At 41.1% G+C, this 22,014-nt stretch overlaps 1 protein-coding gene across 1 annotated transcript; it reads right to left on the bottom strand.

Annotated features, from left to right (window-relative positions):
* Positions 1 to 12,316: 12,316 nt before the first annotated feature.
* LOC122046457 (dirigent protein 1-like) lies at positions 12,317 to 13,339 on the bottom strand. The gene has a single exon (XM_042607170.1). It carries the CDS (start codon positions 13,097 to 13,099, stop codon positions 12,530 to 12,532), a length of 570 nt encoding a protein of 189 aa, XP_042463104.1. The 5' UTR covers positions 13,100 to 13,339; the 3' UTR covers positions 12,317 to 12,529.
* Between the last annotated feature and the right edge of the window lie 8,675 nt (positions 13,340 to 22,014).

Below are 22,014 nucleotides of genomic sequence, written 5' to 3'. Positions count from 1 at the left end.
CTCCTCCATCAGCCTCGCGTCCCTCGGATGTCTCCCCATCCTTCACGTCTTGCCTTCGGAGCTTCCTTCAGCCTTGTCCATATTGTCGGGTCTTCCTTTGCCAAGAGGCTCCTCACCTCCGGGGCTTCATCCATTGCCAAGTCACACTTGGACTTACGTTGCCAAGACTACATGCTTGGACTTACACCGCCAAGACTCATTCTTGGACTTTCCTCCTTTGCCAAGATCACACTTGGACTTTTCTTGTTGTACTTGTATCTTGCACACTCACAATGCATATCAAATACAACAATAAACCTAACTTAAACCTTTGCTCAAACATCAAAACCTAGGGCACCTAGATTGCTCCAACAATCTCCCCTTTTTTTATGTTTGGCAACCTGTTTAAGTTAGGGAAACATAAATGCAATACATATGCAAATAAATATGCAAATCAACTCATGCATAAATAATGGAACCTAAATCCCTAGGCTCCCCCTTCACCTAAGCTCCCCCTTGAGCTAGGATTTCTCGCAAAGGTAAACTTCTCCCCCTTTGCCTAAACAATCGCTCCCCCTTTACCTAAGCTCCCCCTTGAGTTAGGATTTATTGCAAAGGTGTATAGGTTTCCCACTTAAACCTAGACTTCTCCCCCTTTGCCATACATCAAAAAGAGCTCCAACAATATCCCAATTGTTAAAAACATGTCATCCAAATTGACCCTAAACTAATGTATTTATCCCCCATTGATCTCATACATTTAAACGAGTTGACATGGTCAAGAACAATATCGAAAAACACTTTTAGGCTGGTATCAGTCGACTGAACTAGGTACCAGTCGACTGCCCCCTTCCAAAGAACCTCACAGAAACATTCTGTGGTCGAAATCTACTATTACCAGTCGACTGGTATCGGCACCAGTCGACTGGTATCGACAAAATGAGCTTACAGAAACATTCTGTGCTCAAAAACACTGTTACCAGTCGACTGGTATCTGTACCAGTCGACTGGTACCCTATTTATGAAAAAATCAGTCTTTTCAGGCCAACTTCAGAAATGCACCAGAAATTCCACAGACCTCCAAAAATTCCCAAATTTTGTGGAGAGGTCTATTGTACTCATGTCTACTTGGGAAAAATATATATAAAAATATATTTATCACAGATCCCAAGATTGACACAAAATTCAAAACTAGCTAAATGGTTCAATTAAACCTTGACCTAAAGTCCTAGTTTTGGCTTCCTCTTGATGTATCTGCCCATACTAAACCATAATGCATTACTAGCATTAGTTTATATGGCATCTCTACATCAAAAACTAATTTTCATGCAATATGAACCCAATTCATATTTCTATGCATGAAACTCAACTCAATTGTGTCAACCCACTATGTTAGAGACTTAAGTCCGTCTCCTAACCACTTGGCACATTTGATAACCCATCTACCATGGGTCCCAAAGGCTCTTCCTAACCTTAGGAATCTTAACCTTAGTCACCTCCCTTGGTGATTCATCCACTATGGCTAGGCCACTTCGGTGCACCTCGGGTGACACTTGGCCTACAAAACTCACCTTCTTAACCTTAGACACATTGTCTTTGGTTAATTTCTTCTTGTCCTTAACCTTGGACATCCCATCCTTGCCATAATTATATGTCACCCTAGCATATTCCTTCTTATTGGCCTTAGATGACTCTCCCTTATCCTTGGTCACACCTCCCTTACCAATGTCATGTGCTACCTTAGCACTTGACCTCTTTTTGGTCTTGGAGGGACCTAATTTGACATTTTTAGGTTTTTGACTACCCAAATACATGTCAAGTCCTTTAGGTCCAATAATGAACCTCTCTAGGACTTTCTCCATTTCCTCAAGCTTTGCCTTCAAGACTTGATTTTCTAATTCTAGGGTTCTAACCCTAAAGTCAACATGTCCACCTTGGACATGCCTAGACCTACCCACCTTCCTAGGCATATGTCTCCCTTTCTTGGGATTAATGCTTAGGTTTTCACCCACTTTCCTTCCCTTAGGCAAAGTGGTTTGGGTCTTAATAGGTCTACCCTTAGTGTATGATTTCTTAGGGTTATCTACCGTGTTAACCCTATTCCTATCATTATACCTAAATCCATGATTATGCTTGGGTAAATAATCTACATTATTTCTAACAAGCATATAAGAATTAGAGCTTGGATCAAGCTTCAAAATAGGAATTACCTTCCCTTTTACCTTTGAAGCTCCCCCTTGACTTGTGCTCCTCTTCTTTTCCCATTTCTTCAAGTGCGCCAATTTCTTGAGCTCTCCTCTCCTTGGGCACTTTGTGTGGTAGTGACCCCACTCACCACATGTAAAGCACCTAATGTGCTTCTTGTCCTTCTTCTTCCTACAACTCACATTAGTTTCTAAATTAACTTTAGTGAGTTTAGGGTTTACCTCCTTACCTTCTTGAGCGAAGGACACCTACTCTTGTAGTGCCCCATCTTACCACACTCAAAGCATTTGATGTGGTCCTTTTTGCTCTTCTTGGTAGTTGAGGTGGAGGGTTGAACTTCCAAGATCTCCTCTTCCTTGGATTGCTCTTCTTCCTCTTCACTTGAAGATGTGGATGGTTCCACTTCTTCCTCCCTTGAAGATGTGGATGATACCTCCTCATCTTCCTTCTCCTCCTCGGATGTTGAGCTCGTGTCAACATTCGATTGGTCCTTCTCTTCTTGGACCAATGAGTCCTTCTCCTTGGGTTCCTCCTCTTCTTGGATTTGTGTAGGACTCTCATGAAGCGCAATTACCTTTTTCCAAAGGTCACTTGCATTCTCGTATTCACCTACATTCAATATCGCATTAGGAGGTAATAAATTAATTAAAATTCTAGTTACCTCCTTGTCCGTCTCCGATTGCTCCCTTTGCTCCTTGGTCCAATATCGACGTCGGAGACGTTTTCCCTTCTTGTCAGTTGGAGTTTTAAACGGTTCCTCCAACGCAATCCATTGGTCCCAATTCATTTGGAACCACATCTCCATGCGCTTCCTCCAATAGTCGAAGTCCTCGCGCTCGTATGGAGGTGGGATTCGGATGTCCCATCCGAGAGGTCCCTCCGACTCCATCTTCTTCCTCTAGCCGCTCTCTTGGCGATTAGTCCAACAAGAGCTCACCTTGCTCTGATACCACTTGTTGGGACCTTGACGTCCGCTAGAGGGGGGGTGAATAGCGTCTCACCCAAAACTTTACTTCCTATAATGTTAGTGCACAGCGGAATACAAAAGCAAACTAACAAATACGAAAGTTAACCTAAAACAAGAAGGAAGAAGACAACAAACCAAACACAAACCCTAACACAAGGCGTGCACGTGGTTCGGAGATAACTTGCTCCTACTCCACGGCGTGTCCGTAAGGTGGACGATCCCTCAATCCGTCGGTGGATTAGTCCCCGGCAAACTCCGGCTAGCTCAACCTCCTTGTGGGTGGAGAAACCTCACCACAACTCCAACCAAGACCTCTTGGCACACAAAGATCTCTTGAGCACTTTGGTGACTACTAATTAGGCTTTAACCAAGTCTAATTTCGTCACCTTGGCCGGCCATCCCAAGCTCCTTCTTATAGAGCTTGGAGCAAATCAGAAAGCTGATTTGCCCGTTACCAGTCGACTGGTCAATGCACCAGTCGACTGGTGCCAACGGCTATCTCAACGGCTCTCTGCTACAGTGCATCAGTCGACTGCTACAATCATCAGTCGACTGCTACAGTAACGCTACAGTATAGGATTTTACCTCGAGTACATTCACTCAGCACTCGTTCTCTCCCGACCAACCTAGACCTAGCCTTCTAGCCTCCTCCATCAGCCTCGCGTCCCTCGGATGTCTCCCCATCCTTCACGTCTTGCCTTCTGGAGCTTCCTTCGGCCTTGTCCATATTGTCGGGTCTTCCTTTGCCAAGAGGCTCCTCACCTCCGGGGCTTCATCCATTGCCAAGTCACACTTGGACTTACGTTGCCAAGACTACATGCTTGGACTTACACCGCCAAGACTCATTCTTGGACTTTCCTCCTTTGCCAAGATCACACTTGGACTTTTCTTGTTGTACTTGTATCCTGCATACTCACAATGCATATCAAATACAACAATAAACCTAACTTAAACCTTTGCCCAAACATCAAAACCTAGGGCACCTAGATTGCTCCAACAGGCATGTCCAAAAAAAAACTTGTAGCCAGGCCTAGCCTGCACCATAAACACTCCTGGCTCTGAGCGTTTGAAGGAATAGAAGTGGTGAAAGAGATGAACAGTCAAGGGAAGTCGGTATACGCGACAAAGAATAACGGTGCCGCAAACCACCCTAAAGAAGTTAGGAGCAAACTGAGAGATGCAAATGCCAAAGTATTCACTCAGAGAAGAAATGAATGGATGGATGGGAAAACGAAGGCCTCCTAAAATCTGGTCTCTAAAAATGGTCACGAAACCTTCTGGAGGATTAGCAGGATGCTCATGTGGCGTGGGGACTTGGAGTTCATAAGCATTACTAAGTTGCAAGTCTGAGCGAATCACGATAAGTCGTGGTCGTCTATATCTGAAATGAAGCAGGAATACCAAAGAGTGGTCTTACCATCAGCCATTATCAGGGTAAAGAAGGTCGAGGAAGAAATTAGACGAGGAGGAGAAGAGCGCTAGACGGAGGAGCCTAGAAAAGGAAAGTAGAGGACGCCGGAGAAGTCGAAGCAACAAGAAGAAGACAGTCAAAATGCACAAGGCAATGACTACGAACGACCTTTAGGGTTTATAAAGGGAGTTCTCCTAGGGAGTATCGAAAAGAGACGAGTATCTTTTTTGGTGAAGCGCTTAAAGCCGTCCGATCGTCGAAGAACATACATTTATGGGGAAGCGTGTACAAAAAGGAGTGACATGGGCGGCGTCATCCTGCATAAGCAATAAAGGCATAGGATAGGTGTCGACCTCCTAGGAACCGTATTAATGATGGACGTGATAAGAAAATCATGATATGAAGCAGAAGTACGGAAACGTTTACCACGCGATTTTCTTGGGAACCGTCAAGGAGAAGTAGCGGGAAAGAAATTCAAAGGCAACAAGGCTGGGGCTAAGTAAGAGTTTTAATATGGTTATCCTCAACACCACTAATGATATATTTCCTGATAACAGGCGAAGGCGAAGCGCTTTAAGCAATTCCTGGTCGGGAGATCGACCGCAGGTCGGCGGCATATATCCTGGTAGGGAGATCGACCCGCAGGTCGGCGAGATATATCCTAGTCGGGAGATCGACTCGCAGGTCGGCGACATATATCCTGGTTGGGAGATCGACCCGCAGGTCGGCGGCATATATCCTGGTCGGGAGATCGACCTGCAGGTCGGCGACATATATCCTGGTTGGGAGATCGACCCGCAGGTCGGCGGCATATATCCTGGTCAGGAGATCGACCCGCAGGTCGGCGACATATATCCTGGTCGGGAGATCGACCTGCTCGGTCGGTTGTTCTAGACTCTCGCTACAGTGTGATTTATAAGTGAGCTCTGCTCTCACGCCCAACGACCGAGCTACTCGGTCGGCTGTTCCAGACTCTCGCCCCAGTGCGAGTTATAAGTGAGATCTGCTCTCACGCCCAACGACCGAGCTGCTCAGTCGGTTGTTCCAGACTCTCGCCCCAGTGCGAGTTATAAGTGAGCTCTGCTCTCACGCCCAACAACCGAGCTGCTCGGTCGGCCGTTCCAGACTCTCGCCCTAGTGCGAGTTATAAGTGAGCTCTGCTCTCACGCCCAACGACTGAGCTGCTCAGTCAGCTGTTCCAGACTCTCGCCCATGTGCGAGTTATAAGTGAGCTTTACTCTCACGCCCAACGACCGAGCTGCTCGGTCGGCTGTTCCAGACTCTCGCCCCAGTGCGAGTTATAAGTGAGCTCTGCTCTCACGCCCAACGACCGAGCTGCTCGGTCGGCTGTTCCAGACTCTCGCCCCAGTGTGAGTTATAAGTGAGCTCTGCTCTCACGCCCAACGACCGAGCTACTCGGTCGGCTGTTCCAGACTCTCGCCCCAGTGCGAGTTATAAGTGAGCTCTGCTCTCACGCCCAACAACCGAGCTACTCGGTCGGCTGTCCCAAACTCTCGTCTCAGTGCGAGTTATAAGTGAGCTCTGCTCTCACACCCAACGACCGAGCTGCTCGGTCGGCTGTTCCAGACTCTCACCCCAGTGCGAGTTATAAGTGAGCTCTGCTCTCACGCCCAACGACCGAGCTACTCAGTCGGCTGTCCCAGACTCTCGTCTCAGTGCGAGTTATAAGTGAGCTCTGCTCTCACGGCCAACAACCGAGCTGCTCGGTCGGCTATTCCAGACTCTCGCCCCAGTGCGAGTTATAAGTGAGCTCTGCTCTCACGCCCAACGACCAAGCTGCTCGGTCGGCTGTCCCAGACTCTCACCTCAGTGCGAGTTATAAGTGAGCTCTGCTCTCACGCCCAACAATCGAACTGCTCGGTCGGCTGTCCCAGACTCTCGCCCCAGTGCGAGTTATAAGTGAGCAAGGCTCTCACGACCAATGACCTTCCTGGTCGGCTCAACAACTTTCTCGAGAGGTATTTCTTCACGTACATATGGGCGAGATAGAGCCTGACTTATTCTCATGCATCACTGCTGGCTAGTAGGCTAGCGAAGGGCCAAGGAGAAAATGAGGTACGCAAGTTGTTTTTGATATCTTTGTTAGAAATATTAAAAGAATGCAGGTGTTTCATAACGATAAAGACACAAAGACACGAGAACAAAGGAATACATTCACAAAACAGAAAATATGTTGCATTTCATTCAAAAAATGAGCATATAACAGCAGCCTCAATTGCTACCAGACCCAGACATTTGATGTCCCCTCTCTAAACGAGTTCTCGCCTGAGCCAGCTCTATCTGGACATGGTCAAGGGTGGCCCGCAGTTGATCAATGGTGGCACCCTGTAGTCGATTCTCCTCTTTAAGAGAAGACACCTCATCCTCATGCTTCAGCTTCAAGTAAAGGATATGGTGGAGTTGAGCGTGAAAGTCTGCCTGCGCTTTCATCTTCAAAGCTACTTCCGCCCGAGTCTTGCATTTAGCCGCCTGCCACAATTCTTCTAGCTCCCTGCGAAGGGAGATCTGTAGATCCCGGCTCAAAGTCATGTCATGTAAGGCTTTCTCGGCAATAGCCAACCGGTGTCGTAGAGTAGACCACTTGGGGGATTCCATGAGCAAGTTAAGGAGCCGGTACGAAGAGAAAGTGCAGATAAAGAAGGGACTAAGCCTTTTATAAAGAAGAGGAAGGTGAAAAGACTCTCTCAGAACCTGAGGAATCACTTGGAAACCAGTGTGGCAGTTAAAGACTAACCGGAATCAGAAGTTGAGGAGTCAACAGAAGCAGGAAGTGGGCCCGGCTACCTCCCAGAACGGCTGGACATCCTATAGAAATCAGAGGGATGACGGGTCGGCAAAGGAGTTAAGAGCCAGATCAGGTATTTAGGACACTGGGGTCTAGTCAGTCGGACTAGAGCCTCCTTCGACTAGACTTGAGGGGGAGGCTTGTGATACAGTGCGTATTTTGTGGGGTCGATAGGATGATGTGGTTATGAGTCGAGGCTACAAGAGGGTCAACAGTCAAGCCGACATGGGGGGCAGGAAGGTCAAAAGTCAAGCCTCTATGGCAGGTCAGAAGTCAAGCTGACCTGGGTGACAAGAAAGTCAAAAGTTAAGCCCCCGTGGCAGATCAACAGTCAAGCCGATGTGGAGATCAAGGGGGTCAAAAGTCCAGGTTACGTGGCCAAAGTCAAAGTTTCAGTGGACAGGATGGTCAGAGGGGATCATAAGGCCAGCCCTGATAGTGATTAATAAACGGGCCCGTGGGCCAGGTACAGCTAAGGATGGAGATTGCGAATAAACGGGTCTGGTTACAGACCTGGCGCTCAGGTCAGGACATTCAAGCCAAGGATCACAGATCACAGGTCTGGAAGCCGACCCAACGTGCAGGTCGGGACGAACATGCCTTGGATAGCAATACGCAGATGAGGGTCGGGAAGCCGACCCAACGTGCAGGTCGGGACGAACATGTCTACCCAACGTGCAGGTCGGGACGAACATGCCTTGGGATAGCAATACGCAGATGAGGGTCGGGAAGTCGACCCAACGTGCAGGTCGGGACGAACATGCCTTGGATAACAATACGCAGATGAGGGTCGGGAAGCCGACCCAACGTGCAGGTCGGGACGAACATGCCTTGGATAGCAATGCGCAGATGAAGGTCGGGAAGTCGACCCAACGTGCAGGTCGGGACGAACATGCCTTGGATAGCAATACGCAGATGAGGGTCGGGAAGCTGACCCAGTGTGCAGGTCGGGACGAACATGCCTTGGATAGCAATGCGCAGATGAAGGTCGGGAAGCCGACCCAACGTGCAAGTCGGGACGAACATGCCTTGGATAGCAATACGCAGATGAGGGTCGGGAAGCTGACCCAGTGTACAGGTCGGGACGAACATGCCTTGGATAGCAGTAAGCAGATGAGGGTCGGGAAGCCGACCCAACGCTCAGGTCGAGACATTCAAGCCAAGGATCACGGGTTTGGTCGCAGACCCAGCGTGCAGGTTGGGACGTACAGGCCTTGGATAACAGTAGACATGCGGATCAGGAACCAAACCCAGAGTACAGATTAGGACACCCGAGTCAAGGAACCGGTCTGGATACAGACCCGGAGTGCAGATCGCGATATGTAGATCGGAGGTAGCAAATGACAGGCAGATCTGGACACGAGCTTAGCATAGATCGGACATACAAGTTGAGGGCAACAGTATATAAGAGCAGGGCAAGTCCAGATCCCGAGTCGGTCGGGCGCTACAGACAAATCAGCCAAGGAATCGTAACCGCTTGTCAGAGGGAATAATCAAAGTGTCAGGGAATATGCCAACGGTCGGGGCTCAACACCCCTTCGGTTTTGCCGCCAGCCTATTAGGAAGAGCCACGTGTCAACCACCGCCAGACAGAGCCTGACAGCCGACATTCCCTGACACTCGTCAGACCCAGGAATCTTCGCTACAGTATAAAAAGGGATGTCTTGTCCCTTATGCATGTACGCTCACTCGTCATTTTTCACTAAGTCTTTACTTTTCGTCCTTTCTTTGCATTTTCTGAGGAAAAAGTACTTGACTTGAGTGTTGGAGGGCCTGACCCGGGGACTTTTTCCCTGATTTCTGATCTCTAACGACTGGTGGACTCGTCTGAGTGTGTGCTGAACGACAGCGTCATCATCCTAATCATCCCTCTCCGTCAACCACCAGCGGGAACCTTTACAGGGGGGTACCCAGCACGTCCAGCGCTTCGATGACTCTCCGTCAACTTTCCACACAACAAGACCCGTCTTCATCCGACTCAACTTCCGGACGGGATCAATGACCATTTCATTAATACTGATTTTCTAGTTGAATTCTATGACAACCTACGTCTTATCATAGATGGATACTTTTATCGGACTCACATGGCTAAACACAACATATATTTTACCCCAGAGATACTTAGGACATTTATAGGATGTAGACCCTCTGATAGTTATTTTATTTGTTATCCATCGTATCTAGAGCCTCTTCCTGAGCTTTTTGATCAACTCACTGTTAGCTTGATGTACGAGTCACTATATCATCATCCCAGACCTCTTGATCAGACATAATATTCTCTATCAATGGTCTATATGCTCCTGACAATGTCCTCTATAAAATCATTGTTATGTGTATACTTCCCATTGCTACCCGTGGTCTAGCCAAGGTTAGGATAAATCATCTTTTCATGTTATATGCATTTTGGCATATCTTAGACGTTGATGTTGCCCTAAATGTGTTTCACTACATAGTGAATTTTACCATTCCTATCCAGAAGAAGATTCATATGTCATTCGGTAACATCATTACATCATGGTTAACATCATTAGGTATCAATGTCACTAAGGGTGACATAAACCATCTGATGGAGAAGTATGCTCGAATTGGTCTATGTATCTTCTTTCTTGCTGGCATGCGACCGGGTGTCGAGACCATGGTCTAGAGCAATGGTCACGGTATGCTAATGTTGCCAATTAGATTGAGGGTGAGAAGGAGATACTTCAGTTGTCGACACCTGAGCAGATAGACGACGTCGATCTTATCGATTGTTTGGAGAAAGACATCAAGTCGTTAGATACATGTGTCGAGGAGTTGAGTCTGGAGATGGGTGTACGTCTTGACACCATTGATAGCCACTAGATTGAGACACACGTGCACCATGTGGCAACATTATTGAGAGTCGTTAGATTGCGATTCAATCTACGATTGATTCTATAGTGCAGATGCTACACATGTAGACGTTAGGACATCCTTTTCCATCATTACCTCCTTCAGTTGACAATGATGCGGCTATACCATGTGCTCGATTTTGATTAAGATTTGGGTGTCGATTGTTGTATTTTGTTGCTAACTTATATCACTGTTATGAAATTTGATATACTATACTTGACTGATCTTGCCTTATCGTAGGCACATTTTATATGATTGACATTAGTTATATACCATGTTTTTGGATATTGATTGTCTATTTGTGGTGCATTTTTTGGTTTGTGTTGTATCCATGTGACTGTCTCTAGATCTTGATTATGTTTGTTTTGGTGGGGGAGTGCCCCATCTTTGATTACGTATTGGTAGTTATGATTTATAGGGGTGTGCCCTATATTTTATGGTTGTATGAGTTAAGGGGGAGGTTCCCCTCTCAACTAGTTTTGCATATTGTACCTGTCATGTTGTATATTTTTTAGACTACTCACCATTTACTGTTGAGATCTTTTTAATCATTGACAAAGGGGGAAAAATCATGCATCTTATGACTAGTCTTAGGTGAGAATGTAAATATTTACACAAACAATATAATAGTTCAAGGATATCACGTCTACTAGTTAGTTAGTAATAAATATGTTTTCATAAGAAAATGGTCAAAGGTTAAAATTTATCTGTCCTATATAGGACTCAACTGTTAAATATCATCATATACTCTATTTCCATTCATGTGAGAAATTTGTGGAAATGTGAATGAAAAATTGATGAAAATGGATTCCATAGTGTATGGGAGTTTAATCTCACATTGTGAGTTGATGAGTGGCATAAAGGTTAGTTTATATTGAATCATAAAATGTGGATATTGTGAACACATGAGCCCGTAGGAAGAGTGAGAATCAAGGGCCTAGATTGCACTAACCCTAAATGAGTCGTGTGTGAGTGCAACTTACACACCTTGAAGTCAGACCAGTCGAATCAACTAATGTTTTTGCCACATGATTCTTTTTTTTTTGTTCAAATCATGTAATGGACACATTGAAAGTGAATTCGTGATCGACTGAGTGATAATGACTCTAGCTGTTGGCATTACGACTCAGGCGACTAAAGGGACTGAATGATTATTACTCAGTCATTCAATCTGCCAAAGATCGAAGTCCCTATATAAGGAGACTAAGATCTCATGTAGAAGAGTAGAGAAAAATAGAGCTCTCCATCCTTTATCGTCCCCCACATCCTCCTCCTCTTCTTGTTGATAATCCTCAGCATCCGCGATGATGTTAGGATTCAAACTCGGTTCACCGTGAACAATTAATATTTGATTGCAGTGGTTTTGTTGTTATATCATTAGAAATAAATGTCCATCTAAACTTGAAGCACTGTCGGAAGCTAAGGGATGAATTCATTTTAAAGAAATTGTGTTGAACACATATCTCACAACACAAATTACCACTCAGACTTAGGAGTTTTGCTACTCGACAGTCAAGTGACTAACATTCCCAGTTGAACTCAACAGTCAACTACTTGGCAGTCAAGCGACTCGACTAATTGGCAACTGCATTCGATGACTGGGCCTTCACCGTGTTTGCTCTCGGACAAGAGCACTCGGCAGTCAGGAAATTAAACGCTCAACACTTGGGCGACTCGCTTAGGCTCAGGCAGCTCCCGACCACAGCACAGATCTCCTGGACCACTCGGTAGCGATCAGCTCACTTGGGTCCCAACCAGTCCGCACTCAACAGTCGACTCCCAGTCTCTCAGCTCACTCGAGCGATGACTCACTCAAGCTATCGGCTCACTCAGGTCGATTGGGAGCTTGCGCTCAAGCGGCAGACTTTCCACTCAGATTTGGGCCACTGGAGCTCTCAAACACTCAGGTAAGATTCCCACTCGAGCTCGATCCGGTGTCCTTTAACCTCACAGCTGTACGTCAAGCTCATCTTAGCATAATAAGTCTAAATTTGAATTCAGTTTTAATGAATTTAAATTTAATATATTCCTCGTAACTCCGTCTCTTTGAGTAATTTTAAAGTAGGATGGTTGGCTATAAATTAATCATGATACTTGAAAGGAACATAATCATATTTTTATGACAACAGATCCAATTTTGAGTAAACGTTGACAATATGAATAATGTTGTCAGAAAAGAAATCGCACCGAGCATGGGAAAGACAACAGAGCAGACCGGCCAAGAGAGAAGTTATTCAATTGATAAAGCAAATATAAATGGAGTTCTTCTCGTCAACTTAATTTGTCGGCTTCATGGGACCATCACATACACGTTGTACTCGACGATGGCGTCGCCGTTGGCGGACAAGGTGTGGGTGTGCGCCTGCGCGTAGCCGCGGGCGAAACGGAAGAGGCCGGTGCCGCCGACGACTGGCATCTCGCGCACGTCGTGGAGCGGCGGGTTGCGCCCCACCACGGTGAGCGCGCTGCCGTTGTAGGCGCCGTCGGTGAAGACGATGTTCATGATCTGGAGGAAGGCAATCTCGATGGAGTCTGACGAGGCGTAGAGGCCCTGCGCCCGGCCGACGGGCCGCGACGTCGGCTGCGGCCCCTCCGTCAGCAGGTCGTCCATGATGTTGGTCATGCCGAGGAAGGTGCTGGTGGGCGGAGACTTGACGGGGTTGATGATTTGCGCGACGGTGGCGTTGCGGCCGCTGACGACGTCGTGGAAGAAGAAGTGCAGCTTGTGGGTGACGGCCTTGTGCTTGGCCTCGGCGTGCAGGGCTGCAGAGGAGGGGGAGAGAAAAAGGAAGAAACTGGCGACGAGGGTGGTGAGAAGCCGCAGCAGCAACGTGAAGGGGGTTGCAGTATAATTAGCCATATCAAGGAAGGTAAAGACACAAGTGCGAGCTAGCTAGCGAGTGTGAGGGATACATGATGATGAATTGCATGTCTCAGTAATATATAGAAATTGAGAATGAGAAAAGAAATCGAGAGATTGTGTGCGCGTGAATTGTAAAGGGTCGAGGGGGCATGACGATGCTCTTCAATGCACTCCTACTTGGGTTGTGTTTTAGGGTTTGGTGAGGTGGGGTGGGGGATTGATTGTGTTTGGAAGACGAATAAATTAAAGGATTGGGTTGGTGGCAGCTTTGCTTGCCTTTGGCACCACGCCACCACGCTTTGGATTCTCTTTTCCCTGACACGCCGCACGGCAGAGTGCACAGTGTTTGGTTTTGGTTGGGCATGCAATCATTGCTTTTGGGATCTGGTTGGGTTTTTGCCTTTATTAAGCATGATTCTTATCGGAATTTCACTAACTTTCTCTAAAATTCTATTAAAACAATTAGAATTTTATTTATAAACGTGTTATTAAATTATAAAAAAGGTATGTATTATGGGCAAATTGTCCAAGAATACCTTATAGCAAACTCAACTTTTTCTTTAGTCCCTTATTTAGATTTTTTTTTTTTTTGGTTCCCACTCCAAATATATTTCTTTGCTTAACTCCCTAATGCACATCAATTTATTCAAATTTCCTCTTTGTTTTTTTTTTATTGAAAACCAGTAATACCCCCTCCATTCCCAATGCACTCCTTCGCTTTTAACGCACTCCTCTTACTTCGACCTTAAACCATCGATGATCATTTAAATCGGTCTCTTTAAGTAAAGAACTTAAATAATTTGATTTGAAGTGTAGAACTTTTGAAAATCCATGAAGACCCACCTTTCACCTTCAATCCAAGAATTATCAACGAACGTTGGGTCTGAAGAAATAAGAAGGTGGTAATCGAAACAACTAGAGGATAACTAAGGTGAAGAAGTGGTTGCATTGTATCTTGAAAGCAAAAACAGACTTATTTGAGTAGAAAGCAAGTTATATTTTTTACCCTAAATTTGACCAATTTGTTATTCTTGTTTGTAGAATAAAATGTAGATTATTGTTTGTGTATGTTTCTATCAAATGGTAAGAAAAATTGAAGTTTTAGTTCATGGGTGTTGTCGATTTTGTTAGGTTGAATAAAAATTATGTTTCGATGTTCAAATTACAATTTTATGAATGAATTTATATTACATCTTCTTCAATTCAAGGAATAAATGTGGATGTTTTGTAGTGATTATCAATAAACTGAGTAATGTACCCAATTTAAGCATTTTGATGCTTAAAATTTTTAGGGTTTGTATTTTAGGATATGAATGGGTAAATTGTTCCATTTTTTAGTGGTGTCGATTTTGCTAGCTCAAATAAAATTAGTTTTGGTGGTTAAATTATAATTCTATGACGGTATTTGTATTTTATCTTCTTTAATTGAAGAATTTAAAGAGATATATTACTTTTGTGTATTGATTATCAATATACAGGATAATATACTCAATTGAGCACTTTGATATGTAATTTTCCATGGTTTATACTTTATGGTATTAATTATAAATAATGAGTTTTGGCCAAATTATTCATGTTTTTTAGTGTTGTCGATATTGTTAGTTTGAATAAAATTAGGTTCTAGATTTTTAATTGTAATTTTAAGAATGTGTTTGTGTTTTATCTTCTTCAATTGAATAATTGAATGAGATATGTGGTTGTTGTATAGTGATTATCATTAAATTAAATAATTTACTTAATTTAAATGGTCTGATGCCCAATTTTGTATGATTTATACTTGATGGTATGACAAATAAATTAATTTATTTTCACTAAATTATAAATTTGTTTTTATATAAAATGGGGAAAGAAAGCTCTAAAATTAAAGAAAGTTACGAGGAGCACCATGGAGAAGGTTAAGGGGAAATCCATGGAGAAGAATAAGGGTAAGAAAGTAAAGAAAGATGAAGAAAAGAGCAAGAGCAGCAAGTAATCTTATTTGCATTGTTCACTGATATATTTCAGAGATGTATTGGATGAAGTGTTACTAAATTTAGGTAATAAGAAAAAAAAAAGAGGATTAAAATCACTTCACTTGCTCCATGGCTCGAGATGCCTAAGATGTCAATTAGTAGTACTAGAATTGATTTAGCTTTAAAGAGATTGCAATAGTTGTCTTCTCGTTCTTTCTTGTTTGGTGACAATATTATAGTTTCATTCACATTGACTGAGTTTAGCATCGTCCTTAGTTTGGACCATGTGGGGCAATTGGTTGATCTAGATGCGAGCATGGATTCCAAATTTGTTACTCAACTATTTGGAGGAAAAGTTGGCAATGCAAATAGGACCACAACTCATGATAATAGGCATTTATTAGCTGGATCAGAGAAAGATTATGAAGTGGATGATTTTGTTAGATTATTTATTTATCTTTTATTTAACTATGTTATTTTTCTTGTTAGTAACTATTCCACTCTTTGATTTATCATGTCCTAGATCGATAACCTAATGAAGTCCTTTGATTACTTGTGGGGGGATGCAGCATACATATTTTTTTGCCGTCAAATTATCATACAAATCGGTTGTTGGTTGCTACTCGGAATATCGTACTAGTTTCCCTGTACAAAAATTTTGTACAAGTCCTGAACCACTCCAACAACCTATTGTGTTCTTTAGAAATTAAATTTGAAATTGCAAACAGAACTTAACATTATTGATTCAAATTCAACTTATCTGTTCTTAGAGGTTTAGACTTGGATCGCAAACGATGTTTAACATTATTAATCCAAATCCACCCATGTTACAAATTCGATTAAATATTTATTTTAGAGATCGGCTTCCAGGTTAAATATGACGAGGCACTAGGCCTTCTTAGGTATGAGATCATCTACCACTTCCTAGACAAAGTCTTTCAACGAAATTCAATATTTAATCTCCTTATAGTAACCCTAGGTTTAACCATTAAGAACAATCAAATCACAAGATCAAAAAACAAAAGAAACACAAAAATGAATTATAATTCGAAACCTAGAATCGTTAGCCTCTTGTGTTTGGTATTTCAAAATCCATACAAAGAAAACTAGTATGATGCGGAACAAGACAACTAGTTATACCTTTCTTTGTAGCTTATAGACCTCACGATCTTTTATTGTATTCCTCTTCTTATCTTGGTCGTCGTGTGGTTGACGATCTACCAAGATGAAAATCCACCCAAGCCTTCTTCTTCCTTCCATGTTTCGGCCACCAACTTTCTCCAAGAGATGATGAAGTTCGACTATCAACTTTCCTCCAAGGGATGCTAGACAAGAGAACCTCCTTCTCTTCTTCTTCTCCTTCAAGCAACCGGCCATCAGTGGATCTCCACACCAATATGTTGTCGGCCACCAAGAGGGAAAACAAAGGAGAAGAGAGAAAGAGTAAGGGTCGGCCACCACCAAGGAAGAGAGGAGAGGAATAGAAGAAGATGTATTCATTGGTGAGGCACCCCCTCCTCCTCTTTTATATTCCTTGGTCTTGACAAAAAAGGAAAGTTTTGTAATAAAAAATAAAACTTTCTTTCTTATCTATGACATGGCCGACCACATGCTTATTCTCCAAGCAAGGAAAGATTTTAAACAAAATTAAAATCTCTCTTTTAAAATCCCTTTTGTGGATAGTTATAAAAAGAATATTTTATAAATTAAAATCTCTCTCTTTTAAATCCTTTTATGGATATCTATAAAAGATAAGATTTAAAATAAAAACATGGTTTCATAAAGGAAAGTTTTATAACAAAAATTAAAATCTTTCTTTCACATTATAGATAACTACAAATAAGGAAAGATTTCAAATCTCTTTTTTATTCCTTTGTAGAAATTTATAAAAGGAAAGATTTTAAAATTCAAAACTCTTTTTTAAAACCAACATAAAAGGAAAGTTTTTAACAAAATAAAAACTCCCTTTTATTTCCTTTTATGATCGATCTAAATAAGGAAAGTTTTATATTAAAATCATCCCTTTAAATCCTTTTTATGGATCTCTATAAAAGGAAAAATTTTACAAAAAATAAAACTTCCTTCTTAATCATGGTGTGGTCAGCCCCTTGCTTGGGCACCAAGCAAGGCTTGGCCGGCCCTAGCTTGGGCTCCAAGCTTAGCTTGGTCGGCCCCTTGCTTGGTCACCAAGCAAGGCTAGGCCAACCCTAGCTTGGGCCTTAAGAAGCTAGGCTTTGGGTGGATATATGACTTTATATAAGAGGCTACAATAGGGACCGAGAAGAGGAATTAGTTTTGGTCTCCCGATGAGCTTGAGCTTCCCGTGTTCGCCCCGAACACCCAACTCAAGTTCATCAATAATATCTCATTCCACTAAAGAGTTATTATTGCACTACCGCACCAATCCCATATTATTATATGGGCTCCTTCTTATCATGAGTGTATTAATCTCCCTGTGTTTAAGATATAGAATGTCCACTAATTAAATGAGTTACTGACAACTCACTTAATTAATATCTAGCTCCAAGAGTAGTACCACTCAACTTCATTGTCATGCCGGACTAGGTCCACCTGCAGGGTTTACATGACAATCCTTATGAGCTCCTTAAGGGGACATCATCAACCTAGATTACTATGACACAGTTTCATTCTATAATCAACAACACACCATATAAATAATATCATTTTCCAACTTATCGGGCCTATTGATTTAATGAGCTAAATCACACCCTTTGATAAATCAAAGAAATAAATATTAAATATAGTGCTTGTTATTATATCATGATTAAGAGCATGCACTTCCATAATAACAGAGGTATTGTTCTTTTATATAGTCAATATAAAAAGAAACTACCTCAAATGGTCATGCTCAATACACTCAGAGTGTACTAGTGTAATTTATTAGTCAAGATAAACTAATACCTAATTATACTACAACCATTCCAATGGTTTGTCACATTCCATCTTGGTTGTGAGCAACTGTTTATAACTTATAATGAACTGATAACATGATCTTCTGTGTGTTACACCACACACCATGTTATCTACAATATAAATTAAGAGGACAACTACACTTAGCATAAATGTAGACATTTGACCAATGTGATTCTTATTTCTAAATAAATGTTTATACAAAAAGTTAGGCTTTTAGTATACATTCCCACACCGGTAATGGAAAAGGAAAAGTTAGAAGCAAAATGTATGTAGACGGTTGTATTGTAAGTTTGATGGTGAGTTTTAATTTTTAAAGTGTGATTGTGATATATTTCATATTATTATTTTAATCCCTTTATGTATTCAGGCATGGTTATATGAAATAACTCCTTCATTTGGACATACACGTTCTTTGTGTTGTTTCCCCTGGTGTTTTTGTTGGGAACAAAGAAAGATTTCGATCAAACATGATGTTGCTGAGAGATTCTTTACCAACATTGATTTCAGTAGGGTAAGTTGCTATGTGTTTTATAAATATAATTGTAGAACTGACGTTTTGTTTATAATTGTGAAAAAGTATTGGATATAGTATCATTTCCGAATGAGGAGATACTATTAAGTGGCAAGCAAGGAAATTTTTTGGTAAATCTAGAAATAATGATATTATTATGTTAAATAATGATGAAAGACTTTTTTTAACTACATTACTCTTATTTTTCAGGTGTTCGTCGTGTGAGATGTTCTAGATTTGCTAATACAAAGAGGATGACTGAACCAAGTGTTGCAGATAGGAGTAATGATGAGGAGGTGGAAAAAGTTAGTAAAGATTTAGGTGGTGAGAAAGATAATTTTATTTTTGAAGAGAATAAGAATGTTGAGGTTGAAGCAGTGGTAAGAATGAACTTACTGGGTTGTTTAAGTTGAATGTGGAAGGGAACATTAAGTGAAATACTAACTTTGATGATAATGTTGATTTGATGATTAAAAATATTATTTCTCAATTAGATAAAAAAGCACAAGATTTATAGGATCTGATTTGAGGAATACTTCAGCTGATGAGAGGCGCAATGGTGATGGATTGGAAGTAGAAAATAATTATGTGTTTGGAGTTGATTCTGACAGTGGTTAAAGTGAAGAATACATTTCTGGTAGTGACATTGCTACTTCAAAAGTAGAGAGGAACAACCTTTTTTAATCTTCTATTATGGATACTGTGAGGAATAGGGTTGATCTCGTGTTAAAAAGAAAGGCGTTGATGTTTGTGACTTTGCCTAGCTGAATACCAAAATGCAATAGGAAGGGAAACAAATAGGTAGATGGAGCATAAATCCCCAATTCATTATTTTGAAGTCTAATAGTTTTTGTGTGTTATTATATATTGTTGTTAACCATGTATGGATTTTAGCTTATATTACTAAATATATTGCCACATAGGTAAATTCTATGGTAGATGTTGAGAAAGACGACAAGAGTCCTATAGGAACTAAAAGAATTTACGATGGCTTGCCCAACGAAAATAGAATTCATTGCTAATTGGTAACAAAATTTGAAACGAAATAAAATCATCATAAAATAGTAACAAATATATTTTCGTCACAAAATTCGTTGCTAATCAAGGTTGAAATATAAAATTCATTGCAAAATTTATAAACTATGTGATGAAAAAAATTTGTTCATCACATAAGCTTGCACAAATATAGTAATTTTTGCAACAAATCTCTGGATTCATCGCTAATTGGCAATGAATCCATGTTCATCGCCAATTGGCAATGAATCCAGGTTTGTCACCAATTAACGACAAATCCAAATTCGTTGCCAATTGACAATGAGCCTTTGGATTAGTTGCAATTTTTTTTTAAAAAAAATAAAAGAAATCTTTCTAAATGTGGCAGATTATCCTATAGATTTCAGAATGATATCAAGCAAGTTTTTATATGTTCGTATGAATCTCCAGATAATATAAATAGCCTCTAATATCAATTCCACATAATATTTTAACTATTCCATAATTTTTTAAAAATGAATTGGTATGAAAAATCTAATTCTTATTTCAAAAATTATTGATATCAAAAAATTGGGCGAATTGATATTTGAGGCGATTAATGTGATCAGAAGATCGATAAGAACACATAGAAACTTGTTTTTTGTCATTACGAGATCTCTAGGTTTATCTTCCGCATTTTGAACGTATTTATTTTGATATTTTAAAATTTTAAATTTTGGGACAACTTTGGCAATTCATCCAAGATGCAGAAGATGTACCTAGAGAGCTCAGAATGACATAAACAAGTCCTTATGTGTTCGTATCGATCTATTATCACAATGATGACCTCAAACATTATTTTCACCTGATATACAGAGGTTCATAAATTTTGAAATAAAAATTAGATATTTATTACTCATTCATGTTAAAATATTTATAAACCTTAGTATATTGGGTTAAAATAAAGTTTGAGGTCATCATTGTGATCAGGAATATAAATACATAGAAATTTATTTCATGTCATTCTAACCTCATTAGGTCAATTTTCTAATTTTTGGACATATTATTTTTTTCAAAAAAAAATTGACATAAATATGAAAGTTTGTCCCAAATTTGGGAGGAACTTGGAAGTTCATCACAAATTTGGGACGAATTTCTAAATTCGTCCCAAAATTTTATTTTTTCAAAAATCAAAATAAATATGTCCAAAATACGAAAGATGAACCTAGAGAGCTTGAAATGACATGAAATAAGTTTCTATATATTGTTAGTTAGAGTCTTAGAGCCAATCATATGATGATTATTGTATGGACTCATTGTATCATATTCTTATGTATATAAAGGCATTTGTTTTTGGTTATTATACTTACTTGTATTCATGCCAAATAACTAAATATAATAGCATCTTTGAGTAGAAGGTTCTTATCTATATCAATCGATTGGTTGAATCGATAGTGAGATGGTATAGAGAACACTACTCTTAATCATTCCTAGTCAAGTATTAATATTCAGGGACAATGTTAATGTGACGAGACTAGCATGTAGGTCAACTCGATGACTTGATCTCACAAGTCATGGATATGGAGATATCAAGTTGACACATGGGCATGCATTGGAGAATGTATACTGAATGACCTGCTATGAGAAAGTATCATGGATCGTTATATGAGTGTCATATACTTTCTCATGTGGCTATTAGTATGACTATTAGTCCTTGGACCTGAAGTCACCATGGTTCCCTACATAAGGAGTTGCATACTTTGCCTTCGTCAAACGTCACTTGTAACTGGGTGGACTATTAAGGCGATTACTGGGTATGTAACAAATTATGTGGAGGGATGTGAGTGATGTAGATGGGATCTATCCCTCCTATATAACGGGGGTGACATCGTTATTCTTGATAGAGTGAGACCACTAAGTGCATGGCCATGCCCAAATGAGTCAATATGAGATATTGAGCTCATCTGATTAGAGTGAGTCTACTTGGAGTTCAAGATTTAGATTGATCAAAGGATGACACCGTCTATGCCTCAAATTGATTAATCTAGATGTCAATGATAGAAGGACACTTGTCATATATTGTGAAGAGTCACAATTAGTAGTCGCAAGGTGATGTTAGATCTCAACATTCTTGTAACTTGGGTAGTAATGATGTGTTGCTAGATATCGCTCATTACTTATGCTTCTAAATGGGTTTAGGAGCATTGCCAACATTACAAGAACCTATAGGGTCACACACAAAGGGCAATTAGATGGAGATTAGGTTCATTTGATGTACCTAGAGGATTAAGTTCATGTGATGAACCAAATTGAACTAAGAGTAATCCAAATTAGATTAATTGAGTAAGACTCGATTGAGTTAGACTTGAGTTAGACTCAAGTGAGGTTAGACTTGAGTTAGACTCAAGTCTAACTTAGACTTGAGTTAGACTCAAGTCTAACTTAGACTTGAGTTAGACTCAAGTGAGGCTAGACTTGAGTTAGACTCAAGTGAGGCTTAATGATGATATTCATTGAATTTTGAATTCAATGATAAATGGAAT

This window comes from Zingiber officinale, chromosome 2B, assembly GCF_018446385.1.
Source record: "Zingiber officinale cultivar Zhangliang chromosome 2B, Zo_v1.1, whole genome shotgun sequence".
NCBI classification, from domain to species: domain Eukaryota; kingdom Viridiplantae; phylum Streptophyta; class Magnoliopsida; order Zingiberales; family Zingiberaceae; genus Zingiber; species Zingiber officinale.
Note: the sequence above shows the minus strand (reverse complement) of the source record. Positions and strands in the feature narration are given on the sequence as shown.